Here is a 24,383-nt window from a genome sequence, read left to right on the forward strand (position 1 = left end):
TACATAGCATATCCCTGAGAGTATAGCCCTTAAACCACCAGATTTGTACAAAAAAATATATTTATGTAGTCTTTAAGAATTGCTGGCAAATAAAAGGTAAGGTGTACTATAAAATTGTTGTGGATATCCTATTGCTTATTTGTTTATGCCAAGAATCACGTCGTACTTTATTTTGTCTTTTATCTCCAGACTGAGTCCCCTTGACTAGAGAATAACTGTTCTTTTGGTCCTGGCCTGGTCATTTTTATTTGTTTAGTTACATGATCAAACCTAACTACAAGGGAATATGGGAAATACTTGTTTCTAGATGGTGTTGTACTCAGCTAAAACTTTAGAATTCTTCTGTGTGTGTTCGTGTGTGTATGTGTGTGTGTGTGCCTGTAGGAGGCCTTGAACTCAGGTCTTGGGCACTGTTCCTTAGCTTTTTGGCTCCAAGCTGGTACTCTACCACCACAGCTCCACTTCCAGCCTGTTGGTGGCTTATTGGAGATAAGTGTCTCAAGGACTTTCCTGCCTGGGATGGCTTTGAACTATGATACTCAGATCTCAGCCTCCTGAATAGCTAGGATTACAGACACAAGCCACTGTTGCCCAGCTATCTTAATTAGCCCACATGTATTCCTCCCTGTGTTCTGGGGTGAATGGGAACTACTCCTGGAGATAGAAGGTAACAATAACAATGAAGAATCTTTGTCTCCGTTGTCCAGGAATATTGTTTACAGCCCTACAATGCTCTGGTTTTGTGAAAAACATCATTTCTTTTGTGTGTATGAGCCAGAACTGGGGCTTAAACTCAAGGCCTGGGATGCTGTCCCTGAGCCTTTGTGCTCAAGGCTAGCACCGTACCAGTTTGAGCCACAGCTCCACTTCCAGCTTTTTGGTGGTTAAAATAGAAATAAGAATCCTATGATCTGTACTGTCCAGACTGGCTTTGAACCATGATCTTCAGATCTCAGCCTCCTGAGTGGCTAGGATTGTTAGTATGAGCCACCTGCACCCAGCAAAGCATCCTTTCTCCTCCCTCCTCTCCTGAGCTCTTGTTGCATGCTTAACATCTGGCCAGGACTGTAACATGGTCTAGCGTCTTCAGTTGACTCTGCTCTCTAGCAGCTTCTGATACTTCTTACAGCTCTCCCAGGTAAGGCCCCAGAATCCTTTACTCTTGTGAAGGGGGCTCCCCAGCTCCTCACACCAACCCCCACACTCTGACTGAGCCAGGAGAGCTGACAGGCTTCTCTGGTTACAGATGCTTCAGGTCAACAGAGGGGTTTGTCATCTAGTAATTAGCCTGATGCTACTATTACTTCAGCTCATGCAACTGAGGCCTTGTAGCCAAACCCAGCTCCCAAGCAAGTCCAGGCCAGGACCAAAAGAACAGTTACTCTAGTCAAGGGGACTCAGTCTGGAGATAAAAGACAAAAGAAAGTACAACATGATTCTTCGCATAAACAAATAAGCAATAGGATATCCACAACAATTTTATAGTACATCTTACCTTTTATTTGCCAGCAATTCTTAAAGACTACATAAATATATTTTTTGTACAAATCTGGTGGTTTAGGGCCTGGGAATATGGCTTAGTGGTAGAGTGCTTGCCTAGCATGCACAAAGCCCTGGGTTCAAATCCTTAGTACCACATAAACAGAAAAAGCCAGAAGTGGCGCTGTGACTCAAGTGTTAGAGCACTAGCCTTGAGCACAGAAAGGCTCAGGGGCAGAGCCCAGGCCCTGCGTTCAAGCCCCAGGACCAGCAAAAAAAAAAAAAAAAAAAAAAAAAGGTGGTTTACTTATGCTTTTCTCTATTTGTTTATTTCGTGCTATTACTGGGGCTTGAACTCAGGGCCTGGGCGCTGTCCCTTATCTTTTTCACTCAAGGCTGGCTCTCTACTGCTTCATCTACTGCTCCACTTCTGGCTTATTAGTGGTTAGTTGGAAATGAGGGTTTCATGGATTTTCCTGCCTGCGCTGGCTTCATATTGTGATCCTCATATTTTAGCCTCCTGAGTAGCTAGGCCTACAGGTCTAAGCTATTGGCACCTAACTTCTTGTTGATGGTTTTTGTGATGACTTCATCATTTTTAAATTCCTCAGCTCTATTATCTCTACAAGTAGATAATCGTCTATAAACAAACATTGAAATGCTTTTTGGCTTCTGGGGCTCAGAAGAACCCTCCAATTAATTCTTCTAAAGCAAAAAGTAGTTGGCAAGCAAGTAACCATTTGGTAAACTTTGTTTAATGAGTTTCTTTTTGAAAGCCTTAGTGAGGCCTTTGCTTGGCACAATTATTCTGCTTTTCTTCTCTGCTGTCTAATTCTGACTGTGTTTGGAAGCATCCTGCCTTTTTGGGTGTGGTCAGTACTGAAAGACGGATCTTTGTGTATTCAGCCACTTTGGGTAAAGTAGTCTCCAACTAAATGCCAAATTAACACTAATGAATGCAAGATATGGGCATTGGCACTTTCAAATTCATCTCTTTTCAAGTCCTTTTTTTTTTTTTTTCCAGTCTGTCATGGGGCTTGAACTCGGAGCCTACTGTCCCTGAGCTTTCTCTCACTCAAGACTAGCACTTTCTTTTTGGTTTTCTGGTGGTTAATTGGGAATAAGAGTTTTATGGACTTTCCTGCCCTGGCTTTGAATTCTGACCCTCAAATCTCAGTCTCCTGAGTAGCTAGGATTACAGGCATGAGCCACCAGTGCTCAGTTCCTGTTTTTGTTTCTTTTCTTCTTCTTTTGTTTTTTTCTTCTTTTGGTGCCAGTCCTGGGGCTCTGTCCCTTAGCTTTATTTCACTGGAGACTAGTGCTCTACCACTTAAGCCACAGCTCTACTTCCATCTTTTAAAAAAATTTTTTTAGTTATTTCTTTATTGTCAAAGTGATGTACGAAGAGGTTACAATTTCATGCGTAAGGCAGTGAGTACATTTCTTTTTCTTTCTCTTTTTTTTGCCAGTCCTGGGCCTTGGACTCAGGCAGGGCCTGAGCACTGTCCCTGGCTTCTTTTTGCTCAAGGCTAACACTCTGCCACTTGAGCCACAGCGCCACTTCTGGCCATTTTCTGTATATATGTGGTGCTGGGGAATTGAACCCAGGATTTCATGTATACGAGGCAAGCACTCTTGCCACTAGGCCATATTCTCAGCCCCTACTTCCATCTTTTTTTTTTTATAGTTAATTGGAGATAAAAGTATAATCCTAGCTTTTCAGGAGTCTGAGATATGAAGAATCATGGTTCAAATCCAGGTAGGGCAGAAAAGTCTATGAGAGTAATGCATAACCATCAAAAATTCAGGCTAGCCACATGACACAAGTGGTAGAACATCGGCCACTGTGGGGGAAAAAATGAGCAAAAGGTCCTAAGTTCAAACTCAGTACAAGCACATAAAAAAGCACTTAGAATTTTTGTCAAGTGCTAGAATTCTATTCAGCGCTACTAATAAAGCATGTAGACTCTGGCTCACATATGCACAACAAGGTGCTAGTAACAAGAATGGGTATTCTTAGCAGCCTGCCTTCCAGGTTCCCAACATTTTATAGAGGTTCCAGGCAGCTCCTCTACTCAGCTGATTGCTTCTTGGAAACCAGAGAACATGTCACTTGGGCCTTAGGCTCATATGCAATTCACCCATGGCCTCCTGCTTGTGACTAAGGCTGTATGTTTCCTGCACGAATGCCATGAATAGTTCTGTGCCAGATGTGCTCCAGGAACACTCGACCTTCCTTTCTTCAGTGCATATCTCTTATTTTCTGCTGTGTAGCCTGGCCTGGAAGAGAAAGTCTCCAGGACCCTTCCTACACTGATAGGTCCTTGTTTCCTTCTTGCTTATTAAAGTAATTGCTGAAATAACAAGTCTACAGACCAAGAGATATTTAAGTACAGGGCCCCTAAAGATGATAACATAATCAGTACCTCTCCTACTTCAAACAGCATGGCGTGTGGGCAGACCTTCCATTTCATAGATGGCATAGGTGGAATTGCTCTATGCCTCCTTCCTTGCCAAGAACAGCTGGATGGGTGTTCATGGAAGGAATGCAACAGGGGAAGGCCCACTGTCATCCTCTTGGAAGGCATGGGGGTTGAAAGGCCCTCCAGCTGCATGTCAGAAAGAGAACCCTGAGTCCAAAACTTCCTGCTGAAGAGCTATATTCCTTCTGGAATTTCCTCTTGCTATTTGCTTAGCCAACTTTGAATGAATGGCCTTGGAGAACAGGCTGGAAGGAACTGGTTGAGCTCTAGGCTGACCTTGCCCATCTTCCTCCTGTGTGGGGCTGGCCCGATGGGCTCCCCAGGCTGCTGCTGAATCCCACCAGTGAGGAGTTCACTAGGGGACAGGAACAGTGTTTTACTGAGCTGTGTATTCCAGTAGTGCATGGAACAGGGGCAGTAAACCAATAATGAGCCAATGAATACAGCTAAGAACTGTGAAGGGTCCATCTTATTCATTGAGATCAAGCCTCTCAGAGGTTTTAAGGCCAATGAATGCCAAGCAAAACTATGCTACTACCATTGAACTATACTGCACCCTGGCAGATTTTCTTTTCCCCAATTGGTTGTGAGGCTTAAATTCAGGACCTGGGCACCATCCCTGAGTTCTTTTGCTCAAAGCTAGCACTCTACCACTTTAAGCCACTGCTCCACTTCTAGTATTCTGGTGGTTAATTGGAGATGAGTCTCATGGACTTTCCTGCCAGGGCTAGCTTTGAATGGCAATCCTTAGATCTCAGCCTCCTCAGTAGCTAGGATTACAGATGTTAGCCACCAGTATCCAGTCCTAGCAGATTTTAAAAAATATTTTTTATTTTTAATTGACATAGTCGTTGTACACAACTATGGGGCACAGTATGACATTTCAATGCATGAATACAATGTATAATTGGCATATTATCTAGAGACATTTATCATATTTTTGTGTTAGGAATATCCAAAATTCTATCTACTTACTACTTTGAAATATTGAATTAGTAGTTGACAACCATAACCATAGTTACCCAATTATTTCACAGAACATTAGAAGTTGCTCTTCCTATCTAATGGTACCTGTACTGGTCCTTTCTCCATCCCTCTGCCTCATACCCTTCCCAGGCTCTGCTAACCACTACTCTATACTTTATGCTTTTTTTTCTTTCCAATACTAGGGCTTGAACTCTGGACCTCATCATTGTTCCTTAGCTTTTTCACTCAAGGCCTTCCACTTGAGCCACAGCTCCACTTCTGACTTTTGGTGGTTAATTAGAGATAAAAGTTTCATGGACTTCTACCTGGACTGTCTTCAAACTGTGATCCCCAGATCTCAGCCTTCTGAGTAGCTGGGTGGCATGAGTCACCTGTGTTCAGCAGTTGTCATTATTTAAAAATCAGGATTTGGGGCAATGCCAGGCTCTACATGGCAACCATCAGGTGCACAAGAACCCAAGATAACTGGTTTGAGTATTTGTCCTTCTGTTCCTCACAGAGCCCATCACCCCTAAAACTCCCCCAGGAGAGTCTGAATGTGGAGGGCTAATTACATGGCATTCTCAGGTTCCCCAAATGTTCATTTTTTTATAGAAAGAGAAAAGTGAAATATTTCTTATCCATATGTCACAAACTAAAAGGGAAATATGACAGCAAGGCACAGAAAGTCTTATGTTTCAAGAAGAAATAGGAGAGAATATATTTTGTGTTAAGTAAAGGACTTTTACAAGTTAATATTTAAGGCCACATGTGTTAACCCCGCATAGTTTGAAGACTTCTGATCAAATTGATAGGGCCTCTTGGGACCCAAACAAACCCCAAATCCAAGACTTCACTGGCTAGTAGGTTTGGCTCCTACTAGACTGACCAGCCACTTTCCTAACTACTTTTTTTTCTTTGCCTATACAGGGGCTTGAACTCAAGGCCTGAGCATTGTCTCCCCCCTCCCCACCCCTCCTCTTTTTTTTGCTCAATGCTAGTGCTGTACCACTTGAGCTACACTTCCACTGCAGCTTTTTGCTAGCTAATTGGAAATAAGAGTTTTGCTGATTTTCCTGCTTAGGCTGGCTTTGAACCATGATCCTCAGATCTCAGCCTCCTGAATAGCTAGGATTACAGGTGTAAGCCACTTGTGCCCAGCACCTGACGCCTAATGGCTTATTAGCCAATGTCTAGGTTTCCCCAGAAGGCCAATATGATTATCAATATGAAGGGAGGCAGGAAGCTGTGGGGTGGAGAAGCCATAGAACCCAATGTGCTTGGAGACTGAGCTACAACTGGGACTTGAGAACCACTTTTTAATGAATCATAGATTTTTTTTTTTTTTTTTTGGCCAGTCCTGGGCCTTGGACTCAGGGCCTGAGCACTGTCCCTGGCTTCCTTTTTGCTCAAGGCTAGCACTCTGCCACTTGAGCCACAGCGCCGCTTCTGGCCGTTTTCTGTGTATGTGGTGCTGGGGAATCGAACCCAGGGCCTCGTGTATCCGAGGCAGGCACTCTTGCCACTAGGCCATATCCCCAGCCCAATCATAGATATTTTTATTTTTTTATTTTTTCCCCCAGTCATGGGGCTTGAACTCAGGACCTGGGCACTGTCTCTAAGCTTTTCTGCTCATGGCTAGCACTCTACCACTTTGAGCCACAGCTCTACTTCCAGTTTTCTGGTGGTTAATTGGAGATTAATCTCAGGGACTTTCTTGCCTGGGCTGGCTTCAAACCACAATCCTCAGATCTCAGCTCCTGAGTAGCTAGGGTTATAGGTGTGAGCCACCGGCACCCAGCCACTTTCATTTTTTAAATAATCATCTTGCCAAAACATTGCAAAAATGTATAGAGATATCTTGTTAAACTCATTACTTTATTTATGTAACTGTAATCCCTCTGTATATCACCTTTACCATAAAATTAAATTAAATTTTTTTTTTGCCAGTCCTGGGCCTTGTACTCAGGGCCTGAGCACTGTCCCTGGCTTCTCTTTTCTCAAGGCTAGCACTCTGCCACTTGAGCCACAGCGTCACTTCTGGCCTTTTCTATATATGTGGGGCTGAGGAATCGAACCCAGGGCTTCATATACATGAGGCAAGTACTCTACCACTAGTCCATATTCCCAACCCCAAAATTATATTAAGTTTTAAAAAATTAAAGCTAAAAAAAAGATATCCTGTAAATTTTCACTCTGATCCCTTAATTGTTAAATCTCTTACTTCACTGAAGTATAGGAATCAAAATCATGCAATGACTATAGATACAATGCTACTATCTGATTTATGAAAATTATGCAGATTTCACCAAATGGCCATATTGTTCTTTTTCAGGTCCACAATCTATCTAGGACTTCTCAGTGTGTTATGCTGTCAGATCTACTTTCTCAGTTTCTGCCTTTCATAAGCTTCACACCTACCAAAACGTTCCACAATTTTGGTGTGCCTTCTCTTTTCTCATGACTAATCACAGGTTGTGCTTGGGAATGAGAATATCATGGAAGTGGTGTGAAGTTCTTCTCAATACCAGGTGTCCAATGGGGTCCCAGAGATTGCTCTGCTTCAGTCATTCAGTTCAAAACAGGAAGGAGCCTGGCGCTGGTGGCTCATGCCTGCATATCTGAGGATTGTGACGATTCCAAGCCAGCATAGGCAAGGTGGTCCATAAGACTCCAATCTCCAATTAACCACCAAAAAGCTGGTAGTGGAGCTGTGGCTCAAGTGACAAAGCACTAGCCTTGAGCACTAAAGCTCAGGGACAGTACCTAGGCCCTGAGTTTGTTTTTTTCTTTTCTGTGCCTGTCCTGGGGCCTGGTGATGTCCCACCTGCTGCTTCCTGTTATACTTAAATATCCCACCATTTTCAGATCTAAGACCTGTTCTTCATGACATCTTTTTTCTGCACTCACATATACATTGTGAACCTCAGTATTCATGTAGTAACTCATGTGGCTGGGGTGAGGGAAAGAAGAGGTAAAGAAAAGCTGGATGCCGATGGCTCCTATCTATAATCCTAGCGATTCAGGAGGTTGAGATCTGAGGATTATGGTTCAAAGTCAGCCAAGGGGAGGAAAGTCCTTAATACTCTTATCTTCAACTAACCATCTAAAAGCCAGAAATACAAGTGTATCTCAAGTGGTAGAGCACCAGCCTTGAAAGAAAAAACTAAGGGTGATGCCCCAGCTTTGAGTTCAAGCCCTCAGTACTAGTACGTACGCGCACATGGGCACACACACACACACACACACGCGCGCGCGCGCGCGCGTGCACACACATGGACATAGAGGACATAGAATTAGTGAAGTACAAGACAAAGAAGAATAAATGGGAATTCAGAGGAATATACAAAAAAAAGGTGACTTTTTCTATTTTTTAAAAAAAATAATAATCTGATTTTCTGGTGGTTAATTGGAGATAAAAATCTCATGGACTTTCCTGCTCAGGCTGGCTTTGAGCCGTGATCCTCAGATCTCAGCCTCCTGAGTAGCTAGGATTATAGGCGTGAAACTTTGCTGGGCACCAGAATTTAAGTAAGCATTTTGGAAAGGTCCAGCCAACTTCCAGACAACTGGGTATGATCACAACTCTGTAATTCTGAAATCCCCAAACTGAAAACCAACAATTTTTTCTTAAATTTGCAGAAAATGTAATTGTTAGAAACAATATCCAAAGCTGGGTAAGGTGGCTCCCACTATAGTCTCATCTGCTCAGCCAGTGGAGATCAGGAGAATCTTAGTTCAAGGACACCCTGGCATAAAGTTATCAAGACTCCATATTAACTCACAAACTGGACATGGTGATGCATGCTCATACTTCTAGCTACACAGGAGCTATGAATTGGAGGACAACCCAGACCAAAAGCAGGAAATCCTATCCAACAACAAAAAAAGAAAGAGTAAAGCAAAAAAGGGCTGAGGATATTGCTCAATTAGCTGAGGACCTACTTAGCAACATAAGGCCTTGAATTAAAAATTCTAGGCTGGGGATATAGCCTAGTGGCAAGAGTGCCTGCCTCGGATACACGAGGCCCTAGGTTCGATTCCCCAGCACCACATATACAGAAAATGGCCAGAAGCGGCGCTGTGGCTCAAGTGGCAGAGTGCTAGCCTTGAGCGGGAAGAAGCCAGGGACAGTGCTCAGGCCCTGAGTCCAAGGCCCAGGACTGGCCAAAAAAAAAAAAACAAACAAACAAAAATTCTAGTACCATTAAAGAAAAGAAATGCCAATGAAGCTGACGTGATATTATTTATCATCTTCATTTATCCCAGTGAATTAGAAGAGGGTCACAATTCTTTTTTTTTGGGGGGGGGGGTGTTGATCATAGGGCTTGAACACAGGGCCTGGGCACTGTCCCTGAGGTTTTTTTCATTCGAGGCAGCTAGTGCTCTACCATTTTAAGCCACAGCTACATTTCCATTTTTCTGGTGGTTAATTGGAGATAAGTCTCATGGACTTTCCTGCCAGGGCTGGCTTTGAACCACAATCCACAGATCTCAGCCTTCTGAGTAGCTAGGATTATAAGTGTGAGCCACTGGCACCTGGCAGGTCACAACTCTCTCCTGCTCTCACAGGCACAGATACGATCTATTGTTAATCACTTGAATCTGGCTGGCCTTATCGCAGACTGAGCAGAAGAATGGAGGAGAAATGATGTTACGAACTTTGAGATTTTAGGCTTTAAGAAAGCAGCAATATTTTCTTTGCCTCTTTTGGGAAGTCCACTATAGTAGCCAGCTGCTATAGAAGTCCCGAGTCTACCATGCCAAGCTTCATAGGGATGTGGGGGAGGAAGGCTAGTGCCCGGAAGAGCCAAAATGGGAGGAAAGCCTTTTGAGACATTTTGCCTAGACCTCAACAGAAAGTAGCTGGATGATTGCCTCCCATCAATACCACATGGAGGGCTGAGGATGGAGTGATCCCCAGCCCTGCAAGAAAATGGAGCAGAACCTACCAGGCAAGCCCTATACAAATTCCTAGCCTGATTCCTAAGCAAAGACACTATTTGGGAACACTTGTTACATTGCAATAGATGACTGAAATACAGACTTACATTATTTATGTGTTTTCAATGCAGAAAATACAAGACTGGAGCCAGGCACACGTGGTTCATGCCTATAATCCTAGCTACTCAGGAGGCCTAGATCTGAGGATCATAGTCCAAGGCCAGCCTAGACAAAAATAGCAACTCTTAGCTCCAATTAACCACCACAAAGCTAAAAGTGAAACTGTGGCTCAAGTGGTAGAGAGCCGACCTTGAGCAAAAAAGCTCAGTGACAGCACTAAGGCCTCCTTCCCTCACAAATACAAGATTTAATTAGAATGCCACCTAGACCTCACTGAGGGCATTATGTGATGTATGATACATGTAGGTTGTAGTTCTCTCTTTTTCCCTCTTTCTTTCCTCTCCACCCCCTCTCTCTTTCTATTTTTGTACCCATCCTGGGGTTTGAACTCAGGGCCTGGGCACTGTCCTTGAGTTTTTGTGCTCAAAGATAGTGCTCCACCACTTAGAGACACAGTGGCTCTTTGGTAATTAATTGGAAATAAGAGATTCATGGGCTTTCCTGTGCGATCCTCAGATCTCAGCCTCCTGAGTAGTTAGGATTACAGGTGTGATTCACCCCTCCCACACACACCTGGCTCTCTTTCTTTATGCCAGTAATAAGGCTTGAATTCAGGATTTCATGTGCTCCTTTGGCTTTTCTGCTTAAGGTTGGTGATCTACTACTTGAGCCAACACCTCCACTCTGGGCATTTTGCTGGTTAATTAGAGATAAGAGTCTCTTAGTTTTATCTTCCCAAGCTGGCTTCAAACCACATTGCTCAGATCTCAGCCCCTAAAGTACTTCTGATTACAGGTGTGAGCCACTGGCATCCAGTTTACCTTTCTCTATTAAAGAAAAATCTAAGTTTCAAAGTCCATCTGTCCTTAAGGGTTTTCCGGAGGGATTGCCCTTTGTATTGTGTAAATAGAATTGTCTAGACTTCCTTCCAATCTTAGACATTTGCTAAATGTCATGCATGCATGTTGCTCTGAGTGTCTTATTTTTCAGTAGTTTAGCAGCTTCTCTAAACCTGTCCCTCTCAGGCTTCAGCTTCAAATCTTGTCTTTGAAGGATTTATTCCTATACAAGTTCTGAGCACCACGCCCAGCTGTTCAGCTTCAGTGGAGCTGAGGTGGGGCATTTCCAGCAAGTTCCCAGGAGATGCAGACACTGCTGGGCCAGGGACCACACTTTGAGAACTGTTGCTGTAAAAGGAGTGCTACAATGAACATTTTCATTGTCTTTACCATATCTAAGGTGATGAACCCCTAAGGTTCAGCTTTGCTATGCCTTCAAGCCCTTTATTCTCTCAGATCCTCTTGGGCAAACCTTAGACTTAAAAGAAATCATAGTTTATTAGTTTGTCTGGCTGCCAGTGTTTTCTTCTTATCTCAGTTGATAAGACTTTGGAGTAAAATGCCTCTTCGCACCTCTTAAAAATGTCTTAAAATTGTTATTATAAAGGTGATGTGCAGAGGGGTTAGTTCCATAAGTCAGGTAATGAGTACATTTCTCTTTGGATAGTGTGCCGGTTCCCTCCCACCCCTCCCCTGCAAGTTGTATAGTTCACTTTCAACATAGTGTCCAGTGAGTATCCCACCATTTTTTGCCTGTCCCGGAGCTTGAGCTCTGGGCTTGGGTGCTGTCCTGAACTTCATTGGCTCAAGGCTAGCACTCTACCACTTGAGCCAGAACGCCACTTCCGGATTTTTTTCTGAGTAGTTTATTGGAGATAAAGAGTTTCAGGGACTCCTGGCCGTGGGTTAGCTTTAAATGGTGATCCTCAGATCTCAGCCTCCTGCGTAGCTAAGATTACCGGCATGAGCCTGTAATCAGTGCCCAGCTCCCTCCTCTTTTTAAAACCTGTTCTGGAACAGATGGTCAGGAATGCCTTCACTGTGAAATTTCCTTGGTGGGACCCTTTCTTTTCCCCTGAATACTTCGGGCTAAAACATCTGTTGTTACCTTTCACAAAACAGGAGGGGCACAGGGTGGTCTTTTTTTTTTGGCTGGAGGTCCATCCATCAATGCCTGGCATTTTTAGAGATGGCACCTCTGAGGCCTAGAAAAATAGAGCCACTTGCTTAAGATATAAGGTTGATAAATGGGCAAGTACCCAAGCTTGAACCCAGGTCTGCGCTGACCTTTACCTGCTACTTACAAGGCACCCTCGTGTCCGCAACCTCGAACCCAGGAAAGTGCAGCCCAGGGGTCCTAACCTTCACCTGGCACAGCCTTTCATAAAACATTTTCTCCCCAAAGGTCATTCGGATTCATCTTGGCCAGGGACCCCAAAAATGTCTCCCTCCTCCTCCTCTCCAGACCAGACCACGTCGCCCAGGCTCCAGGGCTCCACGCCTGGAAGCCTCTTGCCTTCGCAGTCCGGCCAGTCAGTTGTTCCTCAAATTGTTCCCAACAGAAGGGGCAGGAAATAGCCCGGGGCCACCGTGGCGGCCGCTGCCGGAGGCGGACAGGCGCCTCCCGCAGTCCAGGTCGCCCGTATCGATCCCAGATCGATCTGGGATCGAAGGTCCGGCTGGGTCGCAGTTCCAGCCACCACTCCAGCCCGACGTCGCCCCGCCTCCCAACGGCCGAGTCTGGGCGCCGCGACGCCCCCAGGCCCCGGAGCTCCCGAGAGGCCGGCTACCCGCGGTCCCCGCGGCCCCGCGCCCGCAGGTGGACGGAGCCAAGTCGGAGGCGGTGCGGGCCCTGGGGAGGCGGGGCGTAGGCGAGGAGGTGCATTCTCCTTCGCCCGGCCAGTCCGGTGGCTACCGCCCTCCGGGGGCTGCAACAGGTGACCGGGCCGCAAGTCCCAGCACCTCGCCGGGGCGGTCCCTCTCCGCCCGCCACCCGCCTCCCTCTCCACGCCCCTCCCCTCTCCTACTCCCGTCCCCTCCCCCGGGCCTCCGCCGCCTTCCCGGCCGCCCCGCGGCCTCCCCTCGCGCCCTCCTCCTCCTCCCCGGGCCCCAGCGCAGCCCCGCAGCCCGCGTGCCCACGGTCGGGGGCCGCGCTCTAGCCAGACCCTCCCGGGACACGCGTGCCAGCCGGCCTGGCACCGGAGGCCACCCCGGCGCGCTCCTCGCTTGCTCGCCGGCGACCCCGGCCCCAGGGCCGCGCGTCCAGCGGAGGACGCGCCGGGGTCCCCGGAGACGATGGAGGAGCCTCAGCGCGCCCGCTCGCACACCGTCACCACCACCGCCAGTTCCTTCGCCGAGAACTTCTCTACCACCAGCAGCAGCTTCGCCTACGACCGCGAATTCCTCCGCACCCTGCCCGGGCTCCTTATCGTGGCGGAGATCGTGAGTCCCGCGCCTCGGGGGTGGGGAGGCGGAGGGTCCCCGCGCCCGCTCTGGCACCGCGCGCTCCTTCCCGGCCGGGCTTCGGGCAAAGCCGTTTTGCTCGGTTTCCTCTTGTTCACAAAGTGCACGACTCTGGATGAAGCCGTGTCCATTGTGCTTCCTTGGGGAGAGGATCAAGACCCGCAGGCTGTGTGTTGGGGCAGTCACGGGGCTTGCGCGGCCCCTCCGTGGCGCTGACGAGGCTGGGAGCAGGATGCTTGGCGGACATGGAGTTTGTGTTGATTCGGAGACACCTAGTGACTCCACACACCTGAGCTACACGTAGATGACTTCTTGAAGCAAAGCTGAGCTTAGATCAGTTGGGGCCCTGGCACTGGTGGCTCACGCTTAAATGTTAGCTACTCAGGCGGCTGAGATGGGAGGATTTTGGTTCAAAGTCATCCCTGGCAGGGGAAAAAAAGCTGGAAGTGGCCCAAATGATAGAGCGCTGGCCTTGAGTGAAAAAACAAGCTAGAGCGAGAGGCCCTGAGTTCAAGCACCAGTACTGGCTGGCGCGCGCGTACACACACACACACACACACACACACACACACACACACACACACACACACACACACACACACACACACACACACCAGTTGAAAGAGGACGCTTTCCTTTTAAGTTATCTCTTTGTGAGACTGAAGTAACTCAGGAGCCACCGGTTTGGTGCAGCACTCCTCCTGGCACCGACCGGTGGGGGGGGGGGGGAGGAGACCTTTCCAGGAAGGAGGCAGGAATGTGCAGTCCCGGGGCCTGGAGGCTGAGACTCTGGGGATGTCACTAGATATCCCTAGACGTCTGTGCCAGTCCTTCGGGTTGGGAGCACCCGGGCCCGGACTTTCAGAGGCCTGGTGTTCGCCTTCGCAGTCCACACAGCACTCTCCCGGTGAAGGTACCTTCAGTTAAGCCCACGTTCCATGTGAAGAAACTCAGGCCTGGAGAGGATGGAGGAGTTTGCATTCAAAACAAGGCCCACCTTTTCCTGCTATTTACTGTTGAGAGCTATGTCTTCCAGCTGTCTAACCAATGCCCCATCTGCTGTATCTCTAAGACTCGGTGTGAACATTTGTGGGATTGGTGAGAGCTAGAGAATGAATGGCTCACGACTTGCACAGCCCCTCTGAGAAATTTTAGGTCACCACAGATGCACTGAATCAAACCCAGGTAGTTCTGGGAAGTCCTATTTTAGCCATCTCCCAGCTGGTTCTCTCAGCCATACTGGGGACATCTGTGAGACCCAATACCTAGGCAAATGTATTGGAATTACCTTGCAAGCCCTGGCTTTAAAGAACTCAACAAATATTTGCTATGTAAGTGAACAAGTGGGCAGGCTTGCTTGCTTGCTACAGCAGAGCAAACAAGCTAAGATGACAGAGGGGGCCAGTTTGGACCAGACATAATGACTTTTTTCTGATTTTGGATCAATATCCCCTCTATTGTACTTTTTTTTTTGCAGAAAATATAAAGGCAAAGAAGAGATGTAAATGAATCCCAGTCTCACCATTAGAAATAACCACTGTTGGCATGTATTTCTAGATTTTATTAAGGTTTTTTTAGTTTACTTTTATTTTGCTTGTGATGATAACTGGGGCTTGAAATCAGGACCTCAACACACTCACTTGGCTTTTCACTCAAGGCTAGTGCTCTACCACTTGAGTCACACTTCTACTTCTGGCTTTTTGCTGGTTAATCGGAGATGAAAGCCTCTCAGATTTGTCTGCTCTGGCTGGCTTCGAGTGAAACGCAATCCTCAGATCTCAGCCTCCTGAATAGTTAGGATTACTAGCTACTAGGTAGGCAGGTAGGTATGAGTCACTCACTCGTACCTGGCCCCATGCAATATTTTCTCAGTTTTCCTCACTGTCTTGTGACCTCCTATTCACACTTACTATGCTATCAATGTTTGTCAGGGCATCTGATCTCTCACATGACCACACTTTCCTATTATAAAGAAAAATAGAACATTGCACTTGAACTCACTCTTCCATTTTAGGATTAATATGTTTCTAGCTTTTTACTATCAAATGCTGTAGCAGTTACCCTTTGTCCATCTTTCCACACATTCAATGATTTTCTTGAAGAAAGGTTCCTTAAAGTTGAATTTTTGGGCCAAAAAGTAAGCATACTAATAGAGTGTGTAATTTAGAAATTTTCTTTCCTTAAAATTTTGCAAGTTTAAATTATCATCACTAGTGTGGATCTGTTAAACTAATTGTGCTTTTCTTAGGTGGACTCTTCAAATTCAAAATATTAATATCACCTAAAATGATATACTGTATTATTGTGTGTGTGCACCCACGTGCATGTGTGCATGCTAGTCCTGGGGCTTGGACTCCGGGCCTGGGCACTGTCCCTGAGCTTTATTTGCTCAAGGCTAGTGTTCTACCACTTGAGTCATAGCTCCAATTCCAGCTTTTTTTTTTTTAGTGATAAATTAGAGGTGAGAATCTCACAGACTTTCCTGCCCAGGCCGGCTTTGAACTGCCATCCTCAGATCTCAGCCTCATGAGTATCTAGGATTACAGGCATGAGCCACTGGCCTAAATTTCTTTGTTCTTGTTATGGCTTAACATCTAGTTGAGGATGTGACTTACAGATGATGTTTCTTTGGATGTCATGGGATACAATACCTCTGGTTCTTTGTCTGCAACTGGAGGGCTATCCGTATGTTTCAAACTCTCCCTGTTGCGTCCCTGAGATTAAAAGATTCCTGCTCTCAGAAAGTGCTACTCTCAGTTCAGGAAAAAAAAAAAAGAATAAAAAACAACCAAACTACTCTAGGGTCCTGATTTCTGCAGGTGCAGAAATTTCTGCAGTGGCTCCTAGCTACTCAGAGACTGAGATCTTGAGGATTACAGTTTGAAACCAGCCTGAGCAGACAAATCCTAGAGACTCTATTGCCAATTAAAAAGCTGGAAGTAGGGGCTGGGAATATGGCCTAGTGGCAAGAGTGCTTGCCTCCTACACATGAAGCTCTCGGTTCGATTCCCCAGCACCACATATATGGAAAACGGCCAGAAGTGGCACTGTGGCTCAAGTGGCAGAGTGCTAGCCTTGAGCAGAAAGAAGCCAGGGATGGTGCTCAGGCCCTGAGCCCAAGGCCCAGGACTGGCCAAAAAAAAAAAAAAAAAAAAAAAAAAGCTGGAAGTAGAGGTGTGGCTCAAGTGGTAGACTGCCAGCCTTGAGTGAAAAAGCCAAGTAAGAGCATGAGGCCCTGAGTTCAAACCCTAGTACAAGTACACACACACACACAGCAAGAGGCTCCAGTACTTGCATGAATTGTAAACATTCACTTGGAGAATAAAAGTGACTTATTAGAAGCTAATTATTCCCATTCTGTTACTGGTGACTTTAAAATCAATTATAGCATCAGTGTAATAATGTTAGGTCACCTTGTATTTACTTATTGACATGAGCAAACTTAGCTGGGGAAGGACAAATAGGGTTTACTGAGAGCTGGAATTTAAATTACTATCTTGTGAGTTTCTCAGAAAAAGAATGAATAAAAGCAACACCTGCACAGCCTTAGATGTTTGGGGAGAGGAGGGAGGAGGCTAAAAAGGGTGAATGAAGATGAGTGAAAAAGGATAAATATGTAGAAGTCCTTTATTTGCATGTGTGAAAATAGAACAATGACACTGGCTGAAGTTGTTTTCAAAAGGAAGTGAGTTGGGGGTGCAAGAGGAGGTGAGGTTCATCAAGATACATTCCATACACGTGTGGAAATGTCATAATGAACCTCCTCTTGTAAACTAATGTGTGCTATTGAATTTTTTTTTAAAAAAAGAAGCAATATCTCCTAGTCTTTGTAGAAACATAAGAAAATGCAGGTAAGCATGAATTTCTCCGCAGTGGCTCCTCCTGCCTCCCCAGGTACAGAAAGGGGTTTGAAAGTTGTCTTGGTGACAGAAATGTTGGGGGTTTCTCCTGGGGATTAGCGCCCTATGAGCCAGGAATGCTAACCGTCCTGAAATGCATGGTACCGGCTCCTACAACAAAGAGTTGTTCGCCGGTTGCCAATAGCTGTTGGTTCACTGTTAATTGTTTTGAGGAACTTTTGAACGGAACCATTCCCAGAATTTAAGTACTTATATATTGTACTTTTTAGGGAAAAAATTATAATCCCTTGTAAATGCTTCTGTTTCTCTCGCTCTCTCGTGCTGTGTGTGTGTGTGTGTGTGTGTGTGTGTGTGTGTTCGTTCGTGTTCGTATCCTGGGGCTTGAATTCAGGGTCTAGGCATGGTCCCTTAGTATTTTGCTCAGGGCTGGTGCTCTACCACTTGAGGCACACCTCCCCTTCTGGCTTTTTGTTGACTAGTTGGAGATCAGAAGAATCTCACACTTTCCTGCTGGGACTTGGCTTTAAGCTGTGATCCTCAGACTTTAGTCTCCTAAATAGTTAGGATTACAGGTGTGAACCCAGCTTGTTCCCAGAATTTAAGTGGTTATATACTATCAACATGTAATTTTTAGGTACATAAATGCCTTTTGTTTGTTTGTTTATTGCTGCCACTATCAGTGCTGGAATATTTTCTTTTTTCATTAGATATACTCTTCACCTGCTCTCCTGGGCTGACCTCCTGGACTCTCATGGGCTCCCCCACTCTCTGGGACTCCAGCAGGTGGTTGTAGCTAAGAGGGAGACAGGTTCTGGGGATCCTTTCTGTAGATTTCTCCCCGCTGCTGCATCTCAGCAGGTTGGCCTTGTCTAGGGAAGGCAGGAGGTAGGCTGTCTGCAGCCCTCTCCATGCTGTTTGCTCGGGCTCTGATCATTGCCCTATTGCTGTGGTTTTCCTGCACCTGGCTTTACAAATAAATGCCTTAATCCAGTTCCAGTCATTACCCAATCTGAATGTGCCTGGCTTCCTGCTGAAACTAACACCCTTGTCTCAAGTGATTAATTTCTTCCCACATGCTTAATGTCCACACAGTATTCCATAAAGTTCTAGGTTTTTCCTTTCCAATACATATACTTATTCCCTCCTTTTAACACCATGGTAACAAACATTCTTTAAATCAATTCTGTCTGCATGTTCTATAATGCTTTCTAAAGGGAATTGATTTTTTTTTAAGGGTAATGAATCTTATTAAGAGCTAAGTTGATTAGGTATAGAGTAAAATTCACTGTTTTTAGCATAAAGTTCTATGAGTTTGTCTGTGTGTGTGCATGTGCACATTTAAATAGCTTTTTTTGTTATTTGTTGGTCATAGGGCTTGAACTCAGGGCCTGGTAGCTGTCCTTGAGCTCTTTTGTTCAAGGTTAGTGCTCTATCACTTTGAGCCATATCTCCACTTCCCATTTTCTAGTGTTAATTGTAGATAGAGTCTCATGGTCTTAACTGCCCAGTCTGTTGAACTCGATCCTTAGGTCTCAGCTAGGATTACAGGTGTGATCTACCAATGCCCATCTTTAAGTAGCTTTATTGAGATATAATTCATATATGAAACTGATATTTCTTGCTAGATGCTGGCAGTTCACACCTGTAATCTTAGCCACTCAGGAGGCTGACATCTGAGGATCCCAGTGCAAAATTGGACAGACAAACTTGAGACTCTTATCTCCAATTAAGCCAGAAAAAAAGCTGAAAGTTGAAGTGTGGCTCAAGTGGTAGAAGTCTTGAGCCAAAAAAACTAAGGAAGACTGTGAGACTCTTGAGTTTGAACCCCAGTACCAGCACTAAAAAAAAACTTATGAATAAATAAAATTGATCTTCCTTCAGGTTTGCAATTTAGGAGATTTTAGGATAATCTCGGAGTGCTGCAGCCATTATCTAAGTTTAGAACTTCAGTGTAAAAAGACCCCCATGGTTCTTAGGAGTTGCTCTCCATGGCTCTCTTCCCTCAGCCCTGGATAGCCAGTAATCCATTTTCCATCGATGGACTTGCCTGTTCTGCACAAATTTCAAGTCCACATTATTATCATTTTATTTTATTTTATTTTATTTGCTAGTCCTGGAGAACTCAGGGCCTGAGCACTGTCCCTGGTGTCTTCTTGCTCAAGGCTAGCACTCTGCCACTTGAGCCACAGTGCCATTTCTGGCCTTTTCTGTATATGTGGTGCTGAGGAATCGAACCTAGGGCTTCATGTATATGAGGCAAGCACTCTTGCCACTAGGCCATATTCCCAGCCCTCTGCACAATTTTCAATAGTGGAGCTCTGCACCACATGACAATAAGTCTGGCACCTGTCACTCAGTGTCCATGTTGTACGATGGCTGAGTCTTGTCAAATACTGTTCCATTGTACTGATGGACACATTATCTTATACATTATTTATCCATTATCAATTTAACACATTGTTTATCCATTCCTCACTTGGTGGATATTTGTATTGCTTATTACAAACAACTATAAATACTGCAATGAACCTTTCTATGAGGGCTTTTGTGTGGTCATATTTTCAGATCTCTTGGGCATAAGTTAGGAATGGAATTACTGAGTCACATGTGACTATGTTTGATATTTCAAGGCATTGCTGGACTCATTCCACCTTATAATCCCACCAGCAATAAAAGGGTTCCAATTTCTCCACACCCCTACCAAGACTTACTTCTGTCTCTGAATCTAGCCATTCTGGTGGCATGAAGTGACTTTTCCTCGTGGCTTGGGTTTTTTCCATCATGTCTAATGATGTGGAGCATCTTTATGTTCTGTTGGGCCTTCATCTATTTAAGTCCTTTGTCAATAATTAGATTATTTTGCTCTAATTTTTTTTGTGTGTATATGTGCCAGTCCTGGGGTTTGAACTCAGGGCCTGGGCCCTGTCTCTGAGCTTTTGTGCTCAAGGCTAGCACTCTACCACTTGAGCCACAGCTCCACTTCTGGATTTTTGGTGGTTAGAGATAAAAAAATCTCATGGACTTTCCTGCCAGAGCTGACTTCAAACTGAGAGCCTTAGATCTCAGCCTCCTGAGTAGCTAGGACTATAGGCATTTGTAGCTGGCCCCTAGCTTATTTTGCTTTTTATTGTTGACGTTATTCTGGTACAAACTTATCAGATATATGATTTGAAAAGATTTTTTTTTTCCATTCTGTGGGTTGTCCTTTTCACTTAAAAAAAAAAAAAAAACCACATGTATTTTTAGGGTCTGGGAATGTGGCTTAGTGGCAGCATGCATGCCCTAGGTTCAATTCCTCAGTGCCATATAAACAAAATAAGTACATAAAATTAAAAAATATTTTTATTGTAAAGGTGCTGTCCAGAAGGGTTATGGTTACATAGATCAGGTAATGAGTGCATTTCTTTTTTTTTTTTTTTTTTTTTTTTTGGCCAGTCCTGGGCCTTGGACTCAGGGCCTAAGCACTGTCCCTGGCTTCTTCCTGCTCAAGGCTAGCACTCTGCCACTTGAGCCACAGCGCCGCTTCTGGCCGTTTTCTGTATATGTGGTGCTGGGGAATCGAACCTAGGGCCTCGGGTATCCGAGGCAGGCACTCTTGCCACTAGGCTATATCCCCAGCCCGCATTTCTTTTTTAACAATGTCATCTTCCCTCATTTTTTCCAAGTTTTCTCCTCCCCAACTCCCCTCCCCCATTCACTTTTTTAGTAGTGTCCTTTGAAGGTTCTTAATTTTAATGAAGTCCAATGTATGTGGGTTTTGAGGTTTTTTTTTCTTTCCTTTATTGTGCCAGTCTTGGGGCTTGAACTGGGGCTGGGCACTGTCCCTGAGCCTCACTGTCCCCGAGCTTCTTTTGCACCAAGCTAGTGCTCTACCACTTGAGCTGCAGCTCCACTTGCAGCTTTTTTGATGGTTATATTGGACTTTCCTACCTGGGCTGGTTTTAAACTGCAATCCTCAGATCTCTTTAGTAGCTAGGATTATAAATGTGAGCCACCAGCACCTGGATTGTATTTTTTTCTTTTGTTGTCTATGCTTTTGGTGTTGTATCTAAGAAGACTATTTAACCTACAGTCGTGAAGAATCACTCTTGTGTTTTCCTCTAAGAATTTTTTAGTTTTAGGTCTTACATGTATGTCTGTGATTCATTTTGAGTTGTTTGTTTGGCCAGTCCGGGGGCTTGAACTCAAGGCCTGAGCACCGTCCCTGGCTTCTTTTTGCTCAAGGCTGGCACTCTACCACTTGCGCCACAGTAGCACTTCAGGCTTTTTCTATATATGTAGTGCTGAGGGATCGAACCCAGGGCTTCATGTATATGAGGGAAACACTCTACCACTCGGCCATATTCCCAGCCCTTGAGTTTGCTTATGTGTATGGTAAGGTTTTATTTTTTGTTTTGTTTGGGTCGTGGGGCTTGAACTCTGGGCCTGGACACTGTCCCTGAGCTCTTTAGCTCAAGGCTAGCATTCTACCCCTTTCAGCCATAGTGCCACTTCCAGTTTTCTGGTGGTTAATTGGAGATAAGAATCTCATGGACTTTCCTGCCCAGTTTGGCTTTGAACTGCAGCCCTCAGATCTCAGCCTCCTGAGTAGCTAGGATTATAGGCGTGAGCCACTGGCGCCAGCTGAGGTGAGGGTTTAATGTCAATCTTTTGCATACATCTGTGTGTGTGTGTGTGTGTGTGTGTGTGTGTGTGTGTGTGTACCTAACTGTCCCACACCATTTGTTAAAAGATTGTTTTTGACATTGAATTTTCTAGGCACTCATGGTGGAAATCAAATCACCATAAACATAAAGGCTTATTTCTGGCTTCTGAGTTCAGTTTCTTCACTACACATGTGATTGACCTGTTATATGTTCTAATTAATGCCAGTACCACATTATTATTTTTTTTTTTTTTGCCAGTCCTGGGCTTTGGACTCAGAGCCTGAGCACCATCCCTGGCTTCTTCCCACTCAAGGCTAGCACTCTGCCACCTGAGCCACAGCCACAGCTTCTGGCCGTTTTCCATATATGTGGTGCTGGGGAATCGAACCAAGAGCTTCATGTGTAGGAGGCAAGCACTCTTGCCAGTAGGCCATATTCCCAGCCCCAGTACCACACTATTTAACACTGTAGCTCTGTGATAAGTTTTGAACTTTATTCTTCTTCAAGGTTATTGTACCTAGTTTGAGCTTCTAACATTTCTATATGAATATTTGGTTCAGGTACTGAAATTAAGAATGAATTATAAATGGTATTGACTCCTGATCAATTTTAGGAGTGTTACCATCTTAACGAAATCTTTCTACTTATTTATTTTTGCCAGTTCTGTGGGTTGAATTCTGGGACTGGGAACTGTTCCTGAGCTACTTTGCTCAAGTCTAGAGCTCTACAACTTTGAGCCACAGCTCCACTTCTGGCTTTTGAGTAGTTAGTTGAAGAGTTTCATGGAGACTATTCTGCCCAGGCTGGCTTTGAACCTTGATCCTCAGATCTCAGGTGTGAGCTACCAGTGCCCGCTTAGTCTTTCAGTTTATGAGCATGGATGTCTTTCCAGTTACTTAGTTCTTTATTTTCCATGAACAATGTTTTGTAGTTTTTAGCAAAATATCGTGTACTTTTTAAAAATTAATTATAGTCCTAATAATTTCATTTTTCTAAAGCTATTGCAAATGAGATTGCCTTCCTTCCTTTCTCCTTCCTCCTTCCCTCTCTTCCTTCTTTCCTTCCTTCCTTCCTCCCTCCTTCCCTTCGTCCCTCCCTCCTTTCCTTCTTTCCACACACGTACATACGTACTAGGCAAGTGACTTACAACTGATCTACATCTACAGGCCCCTGTAATTATTTTCTTGATTTTATTTTCAGACTGTTCAGTGCTAGAAATTCAATTGAGTTCTGCATTTTTGATCTAGTATCTTACAACTTCGCTAACCTCATTTGTTCTAATTTTTTGTAGGTTGTGAGCTTTTCTGTTTGTTTGTTGTGTGGCCCTGACTCTTCTTTAGTCCTCTGACCTGCTCCTCCCTCTTGAGTTGGTGGCATTACAAGCATAGGCCATCATGCCCAGCTCTGCCACAGGTATTTCTTATATATCTCTTACTCAATTTAAACATTTTCATTTGGTACTTAATCAGAGACAAGAGTCACACAGACCTTCTGCCTAGAATAGCTTTGAACTGCGATCCTCAGATCTCAGCTTCCTCAGTAGCTAGGATTACAGGCGTGAGCCACCTCTGCCTGGTTAAGACTCAGTTACTGTGTGTGTGTGTGTGTGTGTGTGTGTGTGTGTGTGTGTGTGTGTGTGTTTTAGCATTTAACATGGTGAGTACATTTAGACTTTGTAAAAGATTAACAGAACAATCTAGCCACAATGACCAATTGTACAGCTTTGTAGGTACAGTAGAAAGATATTACTTTCATTCCCATAGGTTTGATTTGAAGCTTAAAAGCATTAGTGTTGGGGGAGGGGGTGTTCATTTTCCAGCTAGGTTTAATGACTTGTGTTTGAAAACTTGCACAGCTGAAACCTTGTTCCTTATCTCACCTTGACTTTTCCTTCATGTCTCCAAAATCTAATTAAAAGAGGTTCTACTTATGTGGGAGAGGGGTGGAAAAGAATTCAGAGGAGGGCAACTTTAGTGTTTATTTAAAACCAGCCTTGTTTTCTGAATAGTGCGAAGTAGGACAGAGATCTTTAAATTGAGACTTTAAAGGTTGCAATGAAAAATCTGTATCAATCAGGGCTTGAAAACCACTGGATTACTTGAGAAAAACAAAGGCTTGATTGGAGGCACTAATCCTCCAGCAGGGTTTGTTTGAAGGAATGTGGCATAAAATATTCCAGAGACAGAAGACTGGTGTATTGCCTGTCAACGTGGCGAAAGTCCAGAGGAGAAATGCTCCTCTGCTCAGCTCATCCCCTCAGCCCAGGTTTGCTTAGTCCTGGTGTGGGCCGGGTGTCTGGTAGCTTGGAGAGTCTGGCCCTTGTGTTTCCAGATGGAAATGCTTTACGTAGTTTGTATTGAATATTCTATTATCATATACACTGGAAATCTGTCTAAAGTTTCTTTAACTATAGCATGAACCTGACATGTGATGCTCTCACTTGTGTGTGTGTGTATGTGTGTGTGCACATGTGTATTATGTGTCCATGTGTGTATGTATGCATGTGTCCCTGTTGGTACTGGGACTTGCACTCAGAGCTTGGCAGTTTCACTTGGCTTTTTCTGCTTCAGGCTTGCATTCTGT

The 24,383-nt window shown here is 44.7% G+C and overlaps 1 protein-coding gene and 1 long non-coding RNA gene across 2 annotated transcripts in view; both read left to right on the plus strand.

Annotated features, from left to right (window-relative positions):
* Positions 1-12,779: 12,779 nt before the first annotated feature.
* Positions 12,780-24,383, plus strand: part of Cmtm8 (CKLF like MARVEL transmembrane domain containing 8) — a 67,623-nt gene continuing 56,019 nt past the window's right edge. Inside the window, exon 1 of the mRNA XM_048348614.1 lies at positions 12,780-13,273. Coding sequence (XP_048204571.1) covers positions 13,127-13,273 — 147 coding nt within the window. The 5' untranslated portion in view covers positions 12,780-13,126. The remainder of the gene's footprint in view (positions 13,274-24,383) is intronic.
* On the plus strand, positions 15,002-23,837 carry LOC125353138. Its single transcript, XR_007211275.1, has 3 exons — positions 15,002-15,598; positions 22,567-22,569; positions 23,826-23,837. It is a non-coding gene; the product is annotated as an uncharacterized LOC125353138 (long non-coding RNA).

This window comes from Perognathus longimembris, chromosome 6 (genome assembly GCF_023159225.1).
Source record: "Perognathus longimembris pacificus isolate PPM17 chromosome 6, ASM2315922v1, whole genome shotgun sequence".
Taxonomy (NCBI): Eukaryota; Metazoa; Chordata; class Mammalia; order Rodentia; family Heteromyidae; genus Perognathus; species Perognathus longimembris.